At 44.2% G+C, this 22586-nt stretch overlaps 1 protein-coding gene across 4 annotated transcripts; it reads right to left on the bottom strand.

Annotated features, from left to right (window-relative positions):
• Nucleotides 1–16869: 16869 nt before the first annotated feature.
• LOC123111987 (hypersensitive-induced response protein-like protein 1) lies at nucleotides 16870–21888 on the bottom strand. 4 transcript variants are annotated; one of them, XM_044532872.1, is made up of 5 exons: nucleotides 21773–21888; nucleotides 19200–19426; nucleotides 17924–18044; nucleotides 17584–17772; nucleotides 16870–17487 (listed from the first exon to the last, which is right to left on the bottom strand). In XM_044532872.1, exons 2-5 carry the CDS (start codon nucleotides 19386–19388, stop codon nucleotides 17123–17125), a joined length of 864 nt encoding a protein of 287 aa, XP_044388807.1. In that variant the 5' UTR covers nucleotides 19389–19426; nucleotides 21773–21888; the 3' UTR covers nucleotides 16870–17122. The 4 variants fall into 4 exon arrangements, with proteins under 4 accessions (XP_044388807.1, XP_044388809.1, XP_044388808.1 ...); XM_044532874.1 differs by lacking the exon at nucleotides 21773–21888 and adding an exon at nucleotides 21655–21673; XM_044532873.1 differs by lacking the exon at nucleotides 21773–21888 and adding an exon at nucleotides 20678–20943.
• Nucleotides 21889–22586: the final 698 nt, after the last annotated feature.

Below are 22586 nucleotides of genomic sequence, written 5' to 3'. Positions count from 1 at the left end.
GCTAGGTGACAGGCCTATTGCAGGAGCAGATGCAGATGTTATGAATGTTTGGCTAGCTCAATAAGATGACTACTTGATAGTTTAGTGTGCCATGCTTAACGGCTTAGAATCGGGACTTCAAAGAAGTTTTTGAACGTCATGGACCATATGAGATGTTCCAGGAGTTGAAGTTAATATTTCAAGAAAATACCCGAGTTGAGAGATATGAAGTCTCCAACAAGTTCTATAGCTAAAAGATGGAGGAGAATTGCTCAACTAGTGAGCATGTGCTCAGATTGTCTGGGCACTACAATCGCTTGAATCAAGTGGGAGTTAATATTCTAGATAAGATAGTGATTGACAGAGTTCTCTAGTCACCATCACCAAGTTACTGGAACTTTGTGATGAACTATAGTATGCAAGGGATGACGAAAAAGATTCTCGAGCTCTTCGTGATGTTGAAATCAACAAAGGTAGAAATCAAGAAAGAGCATCAAGTGTTGATGATTGACAAGACCACTAGTTTCAAGTAAAGGGCAAAGGGAAAGAATGGGAACTTTTCAAGTAGAATGGCAAGCAAGTTGTCACTCCCGCGAAGAAGCCCAAGACTGGACCAAAACCTGAAACTGAGTGTTTCTACTGCAAAGGAAATGGTCACTGGAAGCGGAAATTCCCTGAATATTTGGTGGATAAGAAGGATGGCAAAGTGAACAAGGGTATATTTCATATACAGGTTATCGATGTGTACCTTACTAGTGTTTATAGTAGCCCCTGAGTATTTGATACTTGTTCGGTTGCTAAAAATTAGTAACTCAAAACAGGAGTTACAGAATAAATAGAGACTAGTTGAGGGTAAAGTGACGATGTGTGTTGGAAGTGGTTCCGAGATTGATATGATCATCATCACACACTCCCTATACTTTCGGGATTAGTGTTAAACCTAAATAAATGTTATTTGGCGTTTGCGTTGAGCATGAATATGATTTGATCATGTTTATTGCAATACGATTATTCATTTAAAGTCAAAGAATAATTGTTGTTCTGTTTACATGAATAAAACCTTCAATGGTCATACACCCAATGAAAATAGTTTGTTGGATCTCGATCGTAGTAATACACATATTCATAATATTGATGCCAAAAGATGCAAAGTTAATAATGATAGTGCAACTTATTTGTGGCACTGCCATTTGGGTCATATCGGTGTAAAGCGCATGAAGAAACTCCATAAAGATGGATTTTCGGAATCACTTGGTTATGAATCATTTGATGTTTGCGAACCGTGCCTTTTGGGCAAGATGACTAAAACTCCATTCTCCGGAACAATGGAACGAGCTACTGACTTGTTGGAAATAGTACATATCGATGTATGCAATCCAATGAGTGTTGATGCTCGTGGCAAGTATCGTTATTTTCTGACCTTCACAGATGATTTGAGCAGATATGGGTATATCTACTTAATGAAACACAAGTCTGAAACATTTGAAAAGTTCAAAGAATTTCAGAGTGAAGTGGAGAATCATCGTAACAAGAAAATAAAGTTTCTAAGATCTGATCGTGGAGGAGAATATTTGAGTTATGAGTTTGGCCTTCATATAAAACAATATGGAATAGTTTCACAGCTCATGCCACCTGGAACACCACAACATTATGGTGTGTCCGAACATCGTAACCGCACTTTATTGGATATGGTGCGATCTATGATGTCTCTTATCGGTTTACCACTATCGTTTTGGGGTTATGCATTAGAGAAAACTGCATTCACGTTAAATAGGGCACCATCTAAATCCATTGAGACGACACCGTATGAACTATGGTTTAGCAATAAACCTAAGCTGTCGTTTCTTAAAAGTTTGGAGTTGCGATGCTTATGTGAAAATTTTTCAACCTGATAAGCTCGAACCCAAATCGGAGAAATGCGTCTTCATAGGATACCCAAAGGAGATTGTTGGGTACAACTTCTAATCACAGATCCAAAGGCAAAATATTCGTTGCTAAGAATGGATCCTTTCTAGAGAAGGAGTTTCTCTCGAAAGAAGTGAGTGGGAGGAAAGTAGAGGTTGATAAGGTAATTTGTACCTTCTCCCGAATTGAAAAGTAGTTCATCACAGAAATCAGTTCCAGTGATTCCTACACCAATTAGTGATGAAGCTAATGATGATGATCATGAAACTTCAGATTAAGTTACTACAAAACCTCGTAGGTCTTCCAAAGTATAGTACACACCAGAGTGGTACGGTAATCCTGTTCTGGAAGTCATGTTACTAAACCATGATAAACCTACGAACAATGAAGAAGCGATGATGAGCCCAGATTCCGCGAAATGGTTTGAGGCCATGAAATCTGAGATGGGATCCATGCATGAGAACAAAGTGTGGACTTTGGTGGACTTGCCCGATGATCGGCAAGCCATAAAAAATAAATGGATCTTCAAGAGGAAGACAGACGCTGATAGTAGTGTTACTATCTACAAAGCTCGACTTGTCGCAAAAAGTTTTTTGACAAGTTCAAGGTGTTGAATACAATGAGATTTTCTCACTCGTATCGATGCTTAAGTCTGTCCGAATCATGTTAGCAATTGCCACATTTATGAAATTTGGCAAATGGATGTCAAAACTGCATTCCTTAATGGTTTTCTTAAAGAAGAGTTGTATATGATGCAACCAAAAGGTTTTGTCAATCCTAAAGGTGCTAACAAAATGTGCAAGCTCCAGCGATCCATCTATGGACTGGTGCAAGCATCTCGGAGTTGGAATATACGCTTTGATAAGTTGATCAAAGCATATAGTTTTATACGGACTTGCAGTGAAGTCTGTATTTACAATAAAGTGAGTGGGAGCACTATAACCTTTCTGATAAGTATATGTGAGTGACATATTGTTGATCAGAAATGATATAGAATTTTTCTGAAAGCATAAAGAAGTGTTTGAAAGGAGTTCTTTAAAAGAAAGACCTCAGTAAAGCTACTTACATATTGAGCATCAAGATCTATTGAGATAGATCAAGATGCTTGATAAGATTTTCAATGAGTACATAACTTGACAAGATTTTGAAGTAGTTCAAAATGGAACAGTCAAAGAAAGAGTTCTTGCCTGTGTTGCAAAGGTGTGAAATTGAGTAAGACTTAAATCCCGACCACGGCAGAAAAATAGAAAGAGAATGAAAGTCATTCCCTATGCCTCAGTCATAGGTTCTATAAAAGTATGCCATGCTATGGACCAAACCTATTGTATACTCTACCCTGGTTTGGCAAGGGAGTACAATAGTGATCTAGGAGTAGATCACTGGACATTGGTCAAAATTATCCTTAGTGGAATAAGGATATATTTCTCGATTATGGAGGTGACAAAAGGTTCGTCATAAAGGGTTACGTCGATACAAGTTTTGGCACTGATCCAGATGACTCTAAGTCTTAATCTGGATACATATTGAAAGTGGGAGCAATTAGCTAGAGTAGCTCCGTGCAGAGCATTGTAGACATAGAATATTTGCAAAATACATACGGCTCCGAATGTGACAGACCCGTTGACTAAACTTCTCTCACAAGCAAAACATGATCATACCTTAGTACTCTTTGGGTGTTAATCACATAGCGATGTGAACTAGATTATTGACTCTAGTAAACCCTTTGGGTGTTGATCACATGACAATGTGAACTATGGGTATTAATCACATACAGATGTGGATATTGGGGTTAAATCACATGGTGATGTGAACTAGATTATTGACTCTAGTGCAAGTGGGAGACTGAAGGAAATATGCCCTAAAGGCAATAATAAAGTTATTATTTATTTCCTTATATCATGATAAATGTTTATTATTCATGCTAGAATTGTATTAACCGGAAACATAATACATGTGTGAATACATAGACAAATAGAGTGTCACTAGTATGCCTCTACTTGACTAGCTCGTTAATTAAAGATGGTTATGTTTCCTAACCATAGACATGAGTTGTCATTTGATCAATGGGATCACATCATTAGGAGAATGATGTGATTGACTTGACCCATTCCGTTAGCTTAGCACTTGATCATTTAGTATGTTGCTATTGCTTTCTTCATGACTTATACATGTTCCCATGACTATGAGATTATGCAACTCCCGTTTACCGGAGGAACACCTTGTGTACTACTAAACATCACAACGTAACTGGGTGATTATAAAGGTGCTCTACAGGTGTCTCCGAAGGTACTTGTTGGGTTGGTGTATTTCGAGATTAGGATTTGTCACTCCAATTGTCGGAGAGGTATCTCTGAGCCCACTCAGTAATGCACATCACTATAAGCCTTGCAAGCATTGTAACTAATGAGTTAGTTGCGGGATGATGTATTACGGAACGAGTAAAGAGACTTGCCGGTAACGAGATTGAACTAGGTATTGAGATACCGACGATCGAATCCTGGGCAAGTAACATACCGATGACAAAGGTAACAACGTATGTTGTTATGCGGTTTGACTGATAAAGATCTTCGTAGAATATGTGGGAGCCAATATGAGCATCCAGGTTCCGCTATTGGTTATTGACCGGAGACGTGTCTCGGTCATGTCTACATAGTTCTCGAACCCGTAGGGTCCACACGCTTAAAGTTCGATGACGGTTATATTATGAGTTTATGTGTTTTGATTTACCGAAGGAGTTCGGAGTGCTGGATGAGATCGGGGACATGATGAGGAGTCTTAAAATGGTCGAGACGTAAAGATCGATATATTGGACGACTATATTTGGATATCGGAAAGGTTCCGAGTGATTCGGGTATTTTTCGGAGTACCACAGAGTTACGGGAATTCACTGGGGAGTATATGGGCCTTATTGGGCCATACGAGAATAGAGGAGAGAGGCCAAAAGGAAGGAGGCCTGCGCCCCCCCCTCTGGTCCGAATTGGACAAGGGGTGCAGCCCCCTTTTCCTTCTCCCTCTCCTCCTCTTCCCTTCTCTCCTACTCCAACAAGGAAAGGAGGAGTCCTACTCCTGGTGGGAGTAGGACTCCCCCCTTGGCGCGCCCTTCTCTTGGCCGACCGCCTCCCCCCTTGCTCCTTTATATACGGGGGCAGGGGGCACCTCTAGACACAACAATTGATCCCTTGTATCTCTTAGCCGTGTGCGGTGTCTCCCTCCACCATAATCCACCTCGATAATATCGTAGCGGTGCTTAGGCGAAGCCCTGCGTCGGTAGAACATCATCATCATCACCACGCCGTCGTGCTGACAGAACTCTCCCTCAAAGCTTGGCTGGATCGGAGTTCGAGGGACGTCATCGAGTTGAACGTGTGCAGAACTCGGAGGTGTCGTGCGTTCGGTACTTAATCGGTCGGACCGTGAAGACGTACGACTACATCAACCGCGTTGTTCTAACGCTTCCGCTTTCGGTCTACAAGGGTACGTGGACAACACTCTCCCCTCTCGTTGCTATGCATCACCATGATCTTGCGTGTGCGTAGGAATTTTTTTAAAATTACTACGTTCCTCAACAATACATACATACATACTATACAGATGGTGACTAAAGTCGGGTCAGCTTGTAGAGTACCTGCAAGTGATTCGGATATGGGGGCTGAAAGGACAGGTGGTTCCATCCAGGTAGTGGTGGACCTGGGTTCCCGATGGCCCTGAGTGTTACTTTGTGGCAGAACAACAGGGAAGGTTCTGACCACCTAGGAGACAGGTGGGCCTGGTCCCTGGTCGGCGTCCGCGGTTACTTCAAAATAACACGATTAATGAGATCTTGGTATTTGATCTGAGTCGGGCCACTGGCCTATACGCACTAACCAACTACACGGGAACAGTTATGGGCCCTCGACGTTGTGGTATCAGCCGAAGCCTTCTTGACATCAGCGACTGAGCGGCGCGCGTCGGGTTGGACCATGTAACGCAACTTCCTTTGTAATGGAGGTTGATAGGTCTGCTCACTGGCCGCCCTCGCAACATGCAGGTGTGCAATGGGCGATGGGCCCAGACCCCTGCGCGCATAGGATTTAGACCGACGTGCTGACCTCTCTGTTGAGCCTAGGTAGGGCTACGATGTGTTGATCTTTCGAGGCCGGGCATGACCCAGGAAAGTGTGTCTGGCCAGAGGGATCGAGCGTGTTGGATAATATGGTGCACCAGTACAGGGAAGTTTATCTATTCGAATAGCCGTGTCCCTCGGTAAAAGGATGACCCGGAGTTGTACCTCGACCTTATGACAACTAGAACCAGATACTTAATAAAACACACCCAGATAAGTTCCAGAGACAACCAGGTGATCGCTTTCCCACAGGGCGATGAGGGGAGGATCGCCGGGTAGGATTATGCTATGCGATGGTACTTGGTGAACTTACCATCTACTCTCTTCTACATGTTGCAAGATGGAGGTTGCCAGAAGCGTAGTCTTCGATAGGACTAGCTATCCCCCTCTTATTCTGGCATTCTGCAGTTCAGTCCACCGACATTGCCCCTTTACACAGATACCCATGCATATGTAGTGTAGATCTTGCTTGCGAGTACTTTGGATGAGTACTCACGGTTGCTTTGCTCCCTCTCCCCCCTTTCCATTCTTCTCGGATGTCGCAACCAGATGTTGGAGCCCAGGAGCTAGACGCCACCATCGATGACGACCCCTACTACACCAAGGGTGCCTACTACTACGTGCAGGCCGTCAATGACTAGGAGTAGTTTAGGAGGATCCTAGGCAGGAGGCATGCGCCTCCTTCGATCTGTATCCCAGTTTGTGCTAGCCATCTTATGGCACCTTGTTTAACTTATGTTTGTACTCAGATATTGTTGTTTCCGCTGACTCATTTATGTTCGAGCACTTGTATTCGAGCCCTCGAGGCCCCTGGCTTGTAATATGATGCTTGTATGACTTATTTTACTTTTTAGAGTTGTGTTATGATTTCTTCCCGTGAGTCCCTGATCTTGATCGTACACGTTTGCGTGTATGATTAGTGTACGATTGAATCGGGGGCGTCACACCCCCTCTGTTATTTCCTTTCTCCAATATTTTTTATTTATGTCAAAATAATTCTCCGTAAAATTTCAGCTCACTTGGAGATGTACATAATAGGTATCTTTGACATATCTTTTTCAGGTCTAGAATTCCAGCTGCTGGCATTCTCCCTCTTTGTGTAAACCTTGCATATTATGAGAGAAAATGCATTAGAATTACTCCACAAAGTGTTATATTGCATAAAAAACTATAAATAGCAGTAGGAAAACATGATGCAAAATGGACGTATCAGATCCCACAATGGAACTCTCAATGAAAGCAAAAATGTCGATACTAAAACCGGCAGACCTCAGGGTAGGGGGTCCCGAGCTGTGGATCTCGGATATATGGGTAACAAGGGACGAAGGAGACAATATTTACCCAAGTTTGGGCCCTCTCGAAGAGGTAATACCCTACATCATGCTTTGATTATATTGATGATTGTGTATCAAGTACAAACTTGGCCTATCAAGGTCTAGGTGGATGTGATTATGATTGACCGTCCTCTACCGGCTAAACCCCACAGATGCCATGTGGTACCTAGGTTACACATGGTCGGTTGCCGATCTAAATATGCACATGGCGACGGTCGAAGCTATCCTTGGAGTACACGTCAAGTCTTCGGCGGAGTCCATGTCGATCACGTCGAGGTGCGAGGCTTCCGGAGTCCTTCCTTGTGAGAACGGTGGCCCATAAGCTCGGCTCGTGGACTGCGGACCAACTAGGTTGGTACCCCCTAGTCCAGGACACCGTCACTAGCACTAGAGCAGCAGGGTCGTGATCATGCCGAAGTCCTCGAGGGTCATCATCATCTCACCACATGGGAAATGGAAAATGTGCGTCTCGGGCTACCAACGGTTCGCCAAGGCTATGAAAGCTAAGTGGATGAGCGTCGGCAGCGCACGCTTTAACTCAAGCACAAACAACCCTGGCTCTACTGAATTATGTCTCGAAGCGGTGGTCGTATTGCATATGACAGTCCTTTGTGGGAGCCCTCATACGCAATGGTGCTAGCATCTGCCAAAATTTAGATGGAAATAGTTAGTAACTACTTTGCAAAGACAAATTTATTGGCAAGAATTTGATCACAATTATTACCATTATATTCTCAATAAAACATGTGCGATGAACGTTGTCGAACATAGGGTCAAGCATGGTGTACTTAGTGCCAATGTTGATGTGATCGTTGACAGAAAATCGATGGCACGAATAAATTCCCCAATCTTTCACGGTACACTGATCTCAGATGCAATCCTTCCGCGTCTAACTTTCCAAGCAATTAGGCAACAAAATAACTCTGAACAAACCAGAAACTAGGTTTACCAGATGCAAACCTAATCAAGCAACACGCACACCCCCTGCGGGAAGAACGTGGACGGTTCTGAAAGAACCACCAGCAAACTAGGGGTCTCGCCTCCAATCTCCTCGCCTAAATATTCCTTTCTTTTCTGGCGCAGTGCAGGTACTACATATTTCTCCTTTCTTCCTCTGTCAGCCATATTAACGACATCATTAGCGACGGTATATGAGGTCACATCATCCTCCCTCCCTTGAAAGAAAATCGTCCTCGGTTTCATCCTATACCTTGCAGATTTTTTCTTGAACACTTCGACAGTACACTTTATATTCTTTGCATCCGTGGGAAGAATAGCATAGAACTCACCCTTATGCATAAAAGTGTATCTATTTGTTCGCCCATGATAAAGAGCATTAACATCATGTTACCACGGACGCCCCAAAATAAAATTACAAACATGCAGTGGCATAACATCGCATTCCACTTTATCCACATAGCCATCAACAGAAAAAAGGACCTTCACCCTGTGAGTAACCTTTACTTTGCCCACATCATTGATCCACTTCATATAGTATGGTTTTGGGTGCTTCCAAGTCGGCAAAGAAAGAGAATCCACAACATCCTTGCTAATCATGTTGCTAGCACTGCCGCCATCAATTATCAGTTTGCACACTTCTTCCTTCATGGTACATGCAGTTTGAAAAATACTCCGGTGCTGTCCTTGTTCAACAATGATCTTGTCATCTCGCTGGACCTTATGTGCTAGCAAACTCTCCATATCAGGATTATCTTGAGGATAACATAGTATAGTATCACCATGACCTCTTTCAATTCCATCCTCTAACTTAGGCGTCTCATCTTTAGATTCTGAAATATATTCCGCATCAACAAGTAGAACCCTTCGTTGATTGGAACATTCATGCTTCATGTGTCCACGTCCTCCACACTTGTGGCAAATAATATTGCGATGATGAGATGAAGACGCATTAGATGAAACATGAGAAACATCCTTCGGCGCAGCCGCCACTTTGCTCTGTTCAATGCTTCCCGACTTATAAGAAGGAGTCGGTTTAGCACTAAACCCACCCTCAATAGGAGTAGAACCATGTCTCCCACTGTTGTAAGTCGGACGATTCTCTGAAACTTGCTTCTCCAATACCCAACGTTCAGCATGCTCCGCTTGATGAAGTAACTCATGCATATCATTATATTGCATTAAATCAACACGGTCACGAATCTTTTCTTCCAACCCCTCAAAGAAACGTACCATGGTCACCTCCGCAGACTCACGCACAACTGTAGGGATCATCAAAACTTGCATCTCCTTATAGTACTCATCAACTGATTTCGTACCTTGCACTAGACGACGCAGTCTACTATGAAGCTGGCGAGTGTAGTAAGCAGGCACAAAACGTTCCCTCATGATTCGCTTCATGTCAGCCCATGTCGTTGGTCGCTCATGAGTACGGTTCTTATTATCCCACCATACAAGAGCATACTCTGTAAATTCCATTGATGCAACACGAACCTTCTTCTCTTCGGAGTAGTTGTGACCGTCAAAAATCTGATTTACTCGCATCTCCCACTCCAAATATTTCTCCGGGTCAGCACAACGTCCAGAGAATTCAGGTATGGTTATCTTGATTCAACCCAAACCATCATCCTTGTGGGCACCATTGCCGCCATAGTCACGGCCCCGCCCAGCATAGTAGTGAGCCCCAGCATCATGCCGTGGTCGATGAGGTAAGCCTCCAAGGGCATTGGAATCCTCAGAAAAATCACCACCATCATCGTTGTCACGGTCATGACGTTGTCGTGGTGAGCGGGATTGTCGGGGTGCCACATCTCTCGCCTGAAGACGCTGAACTGCTGCAGTGAGCCGATTAAGACTCTCGGTCACCACCTGTAGACTATCAATGCGTTGTCGGTCGCTGGCAGTCAGACGCTCGTTCAACCTGTCCTCGACGCCTACAATATTTGCAAACAATTCCTCAACCCTTGTGCCAAGCTTCTTGTTGGCTCCCTTGATCGACATCAGATGAATACGCAAATCATCACTTATCTCCAGATCCTCCGGAAGTTCATCACCTTCCTCATGATCAGATTTCTCATGCTGCGAGTTAACCATCTTTCAAACAATTGAATCAAATAGCAGGAAAAAAATTGTACTGTGATCAACCTTGCTCTGAATACCACTTGATGCGACCGTTGACAGAAAATCTACGACACGAATAAATTCCCAAATCTTTCACGGTACACTGATCTCAGATGCAATCCTTCCGCGTCTAACTTTCCAAGCAATCAGGCAACAAAATAACTCTGAACAAACCAGAAACTAGGTTTACCAGATGCAAACCTAATCAAACAACATGCACACCCCCTGCGGGAAGAACGTGGACGGTTCTGAAAGAACCAGCAGCAAACTAGAGGTCTCGCCTCCAATCTCCTCGCCTAAATACACAAAGAATTCAGCTTTTCAACTTGTATCAACTAGTCACGGGAAGATACCCCAACTTGATTCTGTCCATACGATGGGAAAATCTCCTGATTCTCAAAACTCCCCCGTTACATGAGGCGCAGCCTCTTTTATTATGGTGCACGCAGGCACACGACATGATAAACCTCGCAGATTTCCTAAGTTGGTTACCAAACGGACTTTCACTAAAGAAATACTAGGATTCTCTCTCCTACCTTGACTAATCTCTAATTTAATAAACTTTAAAAAAATCCTAGGACTCTCTCTCCTACCTTGACTAATCTCTAATTAATAAACTTTAAAAAAATCCGGCCACATTGATCACAAAAGTCCAAACGAACTAGTACTCTTGAATTGCATAACTAGCACACGCAGGCACGCAGCTACGGTACCCCGTCATGTTAACATGGTGGTGTTCTGAATTTGGGCTCAACTTCATCTGTAGGTGAAATTTGGATTGGAATTTCTCCAATAAGAATATGTGTCACCTTCTTGCTGTCATGATAAAACTTGCTCAGCTCGTGTACAGCCCGGTTGGCACTATGAAGAAAATATTCATTTCTTTTCTGGCGCAGTGTAGGTACTACATATTTCTCCTTTCTTCCTCTGTCAGCCATATTAACGACATCATTAGCGACGGTATATGAGGTCACATCAACCTCCCTCCCTTGAAAGAAAATCGTCCTCGGTTTCGTCCTATACCTTGCAGATTTTTTCTTGAATACTTCGACAGTACACTTTATATTCTTTGCATCCTTGAAAAGAATAACATAGAACTCACCCTTATGCATAAAAGTGTACCTATTTTTTCGCCCATGATAAAGAACGTTAACATCATGTTGCCACGGACGCCCCAAAATAAAATTACAAACATGCAGTGGCATAACGTCGCATTCCACTTTATCCACATAGCCATCAACAGAAAAAGGGACCTTCACCCTGTGAGTAACCTTCACTTTGCCCACATCATTGATCCACTTCATATAGTATGGTTTTGGGTGCTTCCAAGTTGGCAAAGAAAGAGAATCCACAACATCCTTGCTAATCATGTTGCTAGCACTGCCGCCATCAATTATCAGTTTGCACACTTCTTCCTTCATGGTACATGCAGTGTGAAAAATACTCCGCCGCTGTCCTTGTTCAACAATGGTCTTGTCATCTCGCTGGACCTTATGTGCTAGCAAACTATCCATATCAGGATTATCTTGAGGATAACATAGTATAGTATCACCATGACCTCTTTCAATTCCATCCTCTAACTTAGGCGTCTCATGTTCAGATTCTGAAATATATTCCGCATCAACAAGTAGAACCCTTCGTTGATTGGAACATTCATGCTTCATGTGTCCACGTCCTCCACACTTGTGGCAAATAATATTGCGATGATGAGATGAAGACGCATTAGATGAAACATGAGAAACCTCCTTCGGCGCAGCCGCCACTTTGCTCGGTTCAATGCTTCCCGACTTATAAGGAGTCGGTTTAGCACTAAACCCACCCTCAATAGGAGTAGAACCATGTCGCCCACTGTTGTAAGTCGGACGATTCTCTGAAACTTGCTTCTCCAATACCCAACGTTCAGCACGCTCCGCTTGATGAAGTAACTCATGAATATCATTATATTGCATTAAATCAACACGGTCACGAATCTTTTCTTCCAACCCCTCAAAGAAACGTACCATGGTCGCCTCCGCAGACTCACGCACAACTGTACGGATCATCAAAACTTGCATCTCCTTATAGTACTCATCAACTGATTTCGTACCTTGCACTAGACGACGCAGTCTACTATGAAGCTGGCGAGTGTAGTAAGCAGGCACAAAACATTCCCTCATGATTCGCTTCATGTTAGCCCATGTCGTTGGTCGCTCGTGAGTACGGTTCTTATTATCCCACCATACAAGAGCATACTCTGTAAATTCCATTGATGCAACACGAACCTTCTTCTCTTCGGAGTAGTTGTGACCGTCAAAAATCTGATTTACTCGCATCTCCCACTCCAAATATTTCTCCGGGTCAGCACAACGTCCAGAGAATTCAGGTATGGTTATCTTGATTCAACCCAAACCATCATCCTTGTGGGCACCATTGCCGCCATAGTCACGGCCCCGCCCAGCATGGCAGTGAGCCCCAGCATCATGCCGTGGTCGATGAGGTAAGCCTCCAAGGGCATTGGAATCCTCAGAAAAATCACCACCATCATCGTTGTCACGGTCATGACGTTGTCGTGGTGAGCGGGATTGTCGGGGTGCCACATCTCTCGCTGAAGACGCTGAACTGCTGCAGTGAGCCGATTAAGACTCTCGGTCACCACCTATAGACTATCAGTGCGTTGTCGGTCGCTGGCAGTCAGACGCTCGTTCAACCTGTCCTCGACGCCTACAATATTTGCAGACAATTCCTCAACCCTTGTCACAAGCTTCTTGTTGGCTCCCTTGATCGACATCAGATGGATACGCAAATCATCACTTATCTCTAGATCCTCCGGAAGTTCATCGCCTTCCTCATGATCAGATTTCTCATGCTGCGAGTTAACCATCTTTCAAACAATTGAATCAAATAGCAGGAAAAAAAATTGTACCGTGATCAACCTTGCTCTGAATACCACTTGATGCGACCGTTGACAGAAAATCTACGACACGAATAAATTCCCCAATCTTTCACGGTACACTGATCTCAAATGCAATCCTTCCGCGTCTAACTTTCCAAGCAATCAGGCAACAAAATAACTCTGAACAAACCAGAAACTAGGTTTACCAGATGCAAACCTAATCAAACAACACGCACACCCCCTGCGGGAAGAACGTGGACGGTTCTGAAAGAACCAGCAACAAACTAGAGGTCTCGCCTCCAATCTCCTCGCCTAAATACACAAAGAATTCAGCTTTTCAACTTGTATCAACTAGTCACGGGAAGATACCCCGACTTGACTCTGTCCAGACGATGGGAAAATCTCCTGATTCTCAAAACTCCCCCCGTTACACGAGGCACAACCTCTTTTATTATGGTGCACGCAGGCGCACGACGCGGTAAACCTGGCAGATTTTTTAAGTTGGTTACCAAACGGACTTGCACTAGAGAAATACTAGGACTCTCTCTCCTACCTTGACTAACCTCTAATTATTAAACTTAAAAAAAATCCGGCCACGTTGATCGCAAAAGTCCAAACGAACTAGTACTCTTGAATTGCATAACTAGCACACGCACCTACAGTACCCCGTCACGTTAAGATGGTGGTGTTCTGAACTTGGGCTCAACTTCATCTGTAGGTGAAATTTGGATTGCAATTTCTCCAATAAGAATATGTGTCACCTTCTTGCTGTCATGATAAAACTTGCTCAGGTCGTGTACAGCCCGGTTGGCACTATGAAGAAAATATTCCTTTCTTTTCTGGCGCAGTGCAGGTACTACATATTTCTTCTTTCTTCCTCTGTCAGCCATATTAACGACATCATTAGCGATGGTATATGAGGTCACATCAAATGTTCAGATCAAGGGTCTTCCGAAAACAATTGCCAATTCAAGTTAAATTTTTGACGACAACATTTATTTATCAACATTCATTCTATATGCATATAATCCACTAATATAGTACTAACTAAATAAAAAATCTAATCAACAACATTAATTCTTCCATCAAATATCAACAAACATCCATTCAACAACATTGAAATATGCATTCTTCATTCTTCATTCTTCATTCATTCATCAAATATGCTTATATGCATATGAATCATTTATGAATATTGGATATTGGAATATCCATCATATCAAATGTTCTAAATAAAGTTATAATCAACATTGGAATATGCATATGTTCAAATGATTCTAAATAAAGCTATAATCAACAATTGTAAATAAATCTATAATAAAGATATAATCAACAACATTGGAATATGCATATGAATCATTTACCAACATCCCTCATATTCAACAATTCTATTAGATGCATATGAATCATGTACCAACATCCATCATATTCAACCAACATCAATTATATTTTATCAAACATCAATGAACCATTGTAAAGAAAGCTATAATATGAACTAGGGTTCATCTTCAAACTCGATAGAATCAATAAAACTAAAAACTACAATATGAACTAGGGTTCATCTTCAACACATCCATCATACCGAATCATTCTAAATAAACTTAGAATCAACAAAGCTTAAACCTACTAGATGAACTGGGGTTCCTCTTATGCCAAAAAATGCATCAAAACCATAGTTTTTTTTTTGACTAGAACCACTTGGAGGGATCGAAAGAGCTTACTTCTCTCGTCATGGAGGCATCTCAATCAATAAGAACGGTGGAGAAATGGGAGTGATCGAAGGAGGAAGTGGAGGGGAGGTGACGAACACTGTGCGCGGACGATGGCGTTCCCGCGCCTAGGGAGGCGGCACGACTCATACCACGTAGAAGTCGACACGCGGGGACGATGAAGTAGATTGTGTGTCGCGGCACGATGAACCAAAGGGGCGATGCCGCGGCAGGGCGCGAGTCGGGGATAATGGCGGGGAAGACCTTTTGGTGGCGGCATGTACCGCACACCATGGCCTACGGCCTGAAGGGATGACACAACGGCAGCATGCGGGCCAGTGCAACTGTGGGGATGGCCTCGAGGCGGCGGTGTGGACCTCGTGCCACGACTCTACGGCCCGAAGGGTGACGCGGTGGGGGTGCGCGGGTTAGGGCAGCAGCAGGGAGAACCACGGGGTGACGCAACATCAGCCCGCTGCTCGGTCGTTTGAGGGGCGCGCTGGAGTCGGGGACGATCTTAACGGGACCCGTGGAGGCGCGCGCAAGTGGCTTAGATCGAGCGTGCGGCGCGGATGGGGCGGATCGCAGGTCGGGGACCAACTGATCGCTCGCGAGGTCAGGGACGCGGCTTGGTGATGAAGGGGTCGAGCCACTGAGGCGACGCTCGAACAGACACGTCGGCCGACGCACGCGCGCGGCTCACGCCTGAGCGGGGTGCAAGGTGGCGCATCACTGACGCAACCAGTGGACGCATCACGTGCGTGGAGGCCTAGCGGCCTGATGCAGCCGAGCGGGATGAAGATTGATGGAGGAACCCGATCCAATCATGGCGACGACGACCGGCGCAGAGCGACGGGCGAACGGACAGGCACATGTACGGCGGACATGAGTTGCTGCGTGTCGCTTGAGGCCGCCATGTCTAAGAAGTAAGAAGAGGCCAGTGGAGTCGACGCCGAAGTCGGAATAGATGCGCGTGAGGGTTGGCGGGCGGCGGCGGGCGATGCAAACCGATCTTAGATCGGAAAGCTAAAAAGAAATGCCGACCAAGACGATCGGCGAGAGAGAGAAATCCGGATCAAAGAATCGGAAAAAGACTCTCTAGGACAGCCGATCAACTGGATTGGCGGCCGAATCCTAGGTACAGGCGGTGCGGCCCCTGGTGACGATCATGAAGATCGACCGCCCCGGGGCGGCGCGCTGCGCAAGCGGCGGCGGCTAGAGTTGTGGATCGGGGTTAGGCTGATATCTACATGATTTTTTTAAAGTACAAGACATGGTAGAATAAATCCTACGCTATCCAATATTTTCTAAATAATCACGATACTCAACACCTTTGATATCGCATTTGGACTTCCGATTGGAGAGTAGACATGGGCTTCGGGACGACATGATGCCTTGCCACCTATGCCTACAAGACCAAGACACGGCTACCATCTGCTCATCCAATGTGTCTACGCCAGGTATCGTGTGGTGGGCATGTTTTTCTGAGCTCTTTCCAATGGTTGGCGTGCCCAGTAAACTCAATAGGCTTCATGATTGGTGGATACATGTCCGGGGCATATTCCCAACGGCCACTCAGAACAGGTTTACGAGGCTATGTTGGTCAGCAAGCTTGTTGCTGATTTTAAGCTGTGCATGTGGTTCTTGGTAGAGGTGTTAGTATTATCAGAGGGTAGCCTTTGTATCTATGGTGTGATGTTGGCCCTAACAATCAGCTTGCAATTGTTCTGGCGTCAATCGTAATCATAGTCTCCTCTTCTATAAACATATGGTACGCACAACGGCACAAGTGTAATCTCAAGAAAAGAAAAAACATCTCTCGCAAAACAGGAAAGACATAAGAAGAAATCCCCCATGAAAAATATGTAACCACAGCACTATAAGGCAAAATAAACGAGGCAAAAGCATTAGATCAAGTTCATTACCAACATTTCATAACACACTTGTATCATCCTGCATTCCCACAAGGTTAAAGGTTTTGTTACCGCACATCAACCTAAGGCATGGCATGCCACGATCCACATATGGTTCCATATAAGTTCATAATAATACGGCATGCATCATATTAGACAGTACTCTAGACGATAGCTAGCAAACCACAAACCACCACCAGCTTCAAAGTTCATGCCGGCGAAGCCAACTACTAGTTGTCAGAGGCAGACTGGCCTTGAAGAAGACCGTCACGGATCTGCGTGGCGATGTCGCGCACCGCACCAGGGCCATGGGGGATGAACACCGCAGAGGACTTGGAGGACGCGCCAATCTCTTTCATAGTATCAAAGTACTGGGTGATCAGCACCATGTCCATCACGTCCTTTGCAGTGGTGCCAGGCACATTGACTGAGAAGCCCAGGACGCTGTCCCTCAGGCCATCCACAATGGCCTGGCGCTGGCGGGCGATACCGAGGCCAGACAGGTACTTGGCCTCTGCTTCACCCTCGGCACGCTTGATCTGGACAATCTTCTCAGCCTCCGCCTTCTCGTTTGCAGCCACCCTCATCCTTGCAGCTGCAAAAGGCACAAGTATCATGTCAGTAGTATGATGGAGGCCAGATTTAAGTACAAGCGTCCAACTTTCATCACATAAGGCCTTTAGCAAATAACCTGCATTGATCTCATTCATCGCCTGCTTGACATGCGCATCTGGCTCGATGTCGACAATGAGGGTCTGCACGATCTCAAAGCCATATGCCGACATAGCCTTTTCAAGTTCATCCTCCACAGCCTTTGCTATATCGTTCTTCTGCACGAAAGCATCATCCAGGTTGAGCTTTGGAACACTTGCCCTGATCACTGCAGATATCAATCAGTGCCCCAAATTAGTGGATACAGGAATAGTGGGATTTGTTGAACAAATTACATTCAGCTGTATCAGTGATGATATGAATGTAGTAAGCTACTGAAACAACATATAGAATTCTTCACGTAGTCCAAGAAACCGTACCATCAAAGACATAGGCTTGAATCTGGGATCTTGTGTTGGTCAGTTTGTAGTATGCGTCACTTTCTTTGCCAGCCAGAGGTCGGTACTGAATCGATGCAACAACAGTGACGAACACATTGTCCTATAGAACTTCACATGTCAGCAACATCACGATAATTCTTAATAGCAGAAGAAAATACAGAACACAGCATCAATGGCACTGTCACCTTTTGGAAACTTAATTACGGCAATAAAGGATTAATAATTAGTAAGTATTGTTATACGAGAACGTTTCTTAGTCTCATGTGGCAGTCACTTTAGGATTATATCCAGATGGCAAACCAAAATGCTAAAATTTAGAAGTTGCAGGGAGTAACTAACTACCAATATGGAACAAGTCATTCTCGATGTAGCTTGCAAAACGTAATTGGGTAGGTCCGTCTCGATGTAGCTTCTGTGTTCATTCTGAAAACATCAAACACCTCTTTCTCGATTGCCCGTTGGCTAAGATTCTGTGGCGGTCGGTTCATATTGCTTTTAATATTAGTCAGCCCACCTCTATTAGTATGTTATTTGGAACATGGCTAGATGGGGTGGATTCTGATATTGCAAGACACATTTGGGTTGGCGTTTGTGCACTTTTGTGGGCAATATGGAATTGTAGAAATGACTTAGTCTTTAACCGATCAACAAACATTCACTTTTTGCAGGTTATCTTCAGGGCCACGGCGTTCATCCGTATGTGGTCGCTACTCACTCCGACGGAGGCCAGGGAGCGTTTGGTTACTGCGTCTACCCGATGGGAGATGGTAGCTCGGGATATTTTCAACCGGTTTGGATGGCGGTCATGTAATAGGATAGACATGTATTGATCCTATTGTTTTGCCAGCCGGTTGTGGCTTTGGGCTTTTCTTATTTACAGATTTTGTTTTAGTTACGGCTATGACCTTTCGGTACTATGCTACTGGTTTATCCTTTTAATAATATGAGCCGTATGCATCTTTCTGATGCAGAGGCTGGGGCACGTCCCCTTTTCCAAAAAAAAAAACTAACTACCAATATAATTTTATATTCAATTTTCAGTGCCGTTCATTTTACATAGAAGTTAACAGGAAAAGCAATGTTTCTCTAAACAGGGATTTATGTGATTTACAGCCCACAAAGACCTACTACTATAAGATGCAACATTAAGCTTTGAAATTTCTTTTGGGACAAAAACGATGGCACCATTTTCTTTAGAAATAAAAGACATCTAAGCATCCATTTTGTAACTGGGTGTTAGGATAAAGTGAGAAACCTTTGTCTTAGTTTCACAGCGCACATCCAGCTGCTGCAACCTGAGTGTGAGATGGCCAACTACACGTTTCCCAAAGATCCAAGGCAGGCAGTGGCATCCTGGCTCAAGCACACTGTCAAACTTCCCAAACTGCTCCCTGATGGCCACGGTAGACTGGTCGACTTGAACACAGCAGCACAGATTGCCCATACTGCAGGCTTCCGATCACTTCCGGGCTCCGGCAGCACCTGGATATTTCATAAATCATAAGATCAACAAAGTAATAAGAAAGATGTCTACAATGATGATATGCATAATACCATCAACTCTTTTTTCCAAAAGTAAATCACCAATAGCAACTACATGACAACAAATGCTTCCGTCCAAATTTTCACACATTATTAAATCAACAAGTATCCCTAGACTCAGGATAGGTGGAAAGTCAAACGCCTTATAAACTCATTCAGAAGTTGCATGATGCTCATATCGACCAACAAAACAAACAGTTGTGCCTCTAAACACCTAGAGATATACCCAAAGAAAGCTATTTACTCTAAATCCAGCTTTACCGATGCTTGATTTTCATTTTCTCAGTGAACAAAACTGAGTCTCTAACTTACTTGAGCAAAATGATTTAATTCGTTTGCACAAAATTACAAGGCTGCAGAGATGAACATACATAACTATAAGAGCTTTCTGTAGAACACCACAAGAACAGATCAGCAAAGGAACTCACAATTCTTGAAAACAATACTAACAATCAATGGAAGAATGCAACGGAACATGCCTGAGTCGAAATCTAAATTGGCAAGGCAAAAGTGAAATGCTCAGCTGGTAAAAGGATAGAGCCAAATTAGAAACAGGGTGGATCTTCACAAGTTATTAGACAGGCAGCTGCAATGCGCCTTATAAGCAAGGGCGCACTACAGGTCTACTGCCTGTTCAATTATCCCATTGTTATCTGTATCCACTTGGATGGAGACCAATGAGACCAATCAGCAAGCGTATACGCATCCTAAGCAATTCACTAATCGCCCACTTGGGCATTTGAGCTAACTTAAGAACATATGAATCACTTTCAATGGCTTAGGCTATTTGTTAAGGAGACAACTGCGTACAGAACAGGTAGACTAGACAATGATAAGATGCTAAAGACTGCAACTGTGCTTCTTGCAATCATTATTGATTCCAATGGATTAATTGCAATTGGTGACAATTATATGGTCCCACTCCCACCACACACAAAAAATAGCAACTACTCGTTCATAAGCATTACAAGCCTTCAGAGCTGACTAGCATGCATAATTGTTGGAGCTTTGGCTAGAGCTCCGGGCTAGAGCTCCGGAAAACAAGAAAGCAAAAAGAACTATGTAACAATATTAACCCCATCATATAGAACAATATCGAATCTTAAAGTAATTCTCGATAACTTGTTTACTGCAAAGCAGACAATAGAAGTATGCAAGTATGCAAGACAAGAAAGAATGCTTGGCTCGTACCAGGATAGGTTCAAATGACAAGGTGGGGTGATTAATGAGGCAGGAAAGAGGTATATATAAGCAAGACGTGCTACAGCCGGCATCATGCTCAATTATCCCATTGTACAGACATAAAGCAGAACCAATCAGGGAGTGCCTGCATGAGCCTAAGCATTGACTAATACCCTACTTGCATGTTTGAGTATTAAACACTTTCAGGGATGTATAATGGTTATAAGGTCTTTGCAAATCAGCAGACAATAGCGTACAGGAAAAGTCAGTTGGACATTGACAAGATAGTAAAGACTGCAACAGTGTTTCTTGCTATCATTATAATTTGATTTGACAGGCAATCGGCAGAAAATTCTACGATCCTACTCACACCACACAAAAAGTTGAGCAATCTCGGCAGCAAGCACCCATGAAAAAGTAGTTAATTTGATTATCCAAGGAGAAAACTAGGGAAAAGACACCCCTATAAGATTTGGTGCTACACTCCAACGAGGGAAAAGATATCTGAGTGCAACTAGCACAAGCACCAACAGTTCTCGTCCAAACGACTAAACTGCAGTAACTTCCAATTCTTTTTAGTTTTATAATTACGAGGAAATTGCAGTGGATAGAGATCGAGGACGACCAGACTTCGGAGTCGTCGCACCAGACATCAAGAAAGAGACAGCGTGTGGAGAAAAACAGGGTGAAATCCATCCTCGACATTAGGGTTTTTTGGAACAAAACTTAAAAAAAAAAAGACGGAGAGAGTAAAGGCAACGGAACAAGAAGAAAGAATCAAAGGGGAAATTGCGCGAGAGGAGGTGCGGTTGAGGACCTCGACGACGCGCAAAGATTGGGCGCTAGACTAGAGACTACATCAAACGAAGAAGCAGGCAGAAGCAGAGAGGGAAAACAAGAACACAGAACGGAAAACGAAAAACAAAACACAAAAAACAGAGGGGAAGATCGATGCGCTTGGGCCGTCAAGAACGCGCCATCCCTACCCAGCAAGCAAAGCAGGATCCGGGAGCAGAGGAGCCACAACGAAGAAATGCCCGGATCTCACACGACACGATTAATGAGGAAGAAGGAGGGGGGAATGAGGGTTTTTGGGTTCTTTACCTCCGTCCGGGGGTTGGAGAAGAGTGGGGAAAGGGGGGGGAGCGGTGAAGTGGCAGTGAGTCTGTCCGTGCGCCCATCCTTGCTACCGCGGCGCGGCCCTAAATAGTCGGCATTGTAGATGAGGATCAGCGGAAGAAGCCAAGACCCCTACTGCGAAAATCATTGCGATTAGCGCCGGAGAGTACTGCCAGTACCGGATTCGGTTCGCTGCCAGCCGGCGGGCGGAGCGAAAGCAGGAGCAAACCGGCTGCAGATAAGAACGTGGAGAGTCAGTCTTTTTCTCCGTCCTTTCTTTCCTTCTTTCTGCTTTCTTGACCCTGCACTTTGGGCCCACACGACCATCTTCCTCTCCAAGCTAGTGCTTTGAATAACTGGTGGGTGATCCGAGATATACCTGCCAACCAGCCCATGGTTTCCAATGCTCGTTTGTGGTGTTGGTCCCTTTCTCCGCTCGTCATGGTTCCGGTAAGCAACACGCCATTTTATCATCTGTAAACTAGTTGTATATTTTGTTATAGCTAAAGTCTGTTCTAACAGATACTTTGCTAACCAAAACTATGGTCAAACTTCTGCTTAGGCCAACTCTAACGCGCGACCCCATCCTATCCGCTCGCTTCCGTTTGGGGGTAAACCGACAAAGCAGGCCTTCCAATGCGCGGCCGCAGTCGTCCGTTTTCTGTCCGCTTTTGACCCATTCCCGGCCCAAGTTTGAGCCAAGTTTGTGGCCAAACGAACGGGACCTCCTGTACGCCGCTTACTGCGGCAACAGTAAAATACGTTAAAATAGAAAGAGCAGCTATCCACCGCGACGAGC

This window comes from Triticum aestivum, chromosome 5B, assembly GCF_018294505.1.
Source record: "Triticum aestivum cultivar Chinese Spring chromosome 5B, IWGSC CS RefSeq v2.1, whole genome shotgun sequence".
Lineage (NCBI taxonomy): Eukaryota > Viridiplantae > Streptophyta > Magnoliopsida > Poales > Poaceae > Triticum > Triticum aestivum.
Note: the sequence above shows the minus strand (reverse complement) of the source record. Positions and strands in the feature narration are given on the sequence as shown.

Coding starts and splice junctions, on each gene's coding strand:
- LOC123111987 (XM_044532872.1), bottom strand. CDS start 19,388: ATGGGCAATCTGTGCTGCTGTGTTCAAGTCGACCAGTCTACCGTGGCC. Junction 17,773..17,923: donor TCAAGCCTATGTCTTTGATG/GTACGGTTTCTT, acceptor TGATATCTGCAG/TGATCAGGGCAAGTGTTCCA. Junction 17,488..17,583: donor GATGAATGAGATCAATGCAG/GTTATTTGCTAA, acceptor TGCCTTTTGCAG/CTGCAAGGATGAGGGTGGCT.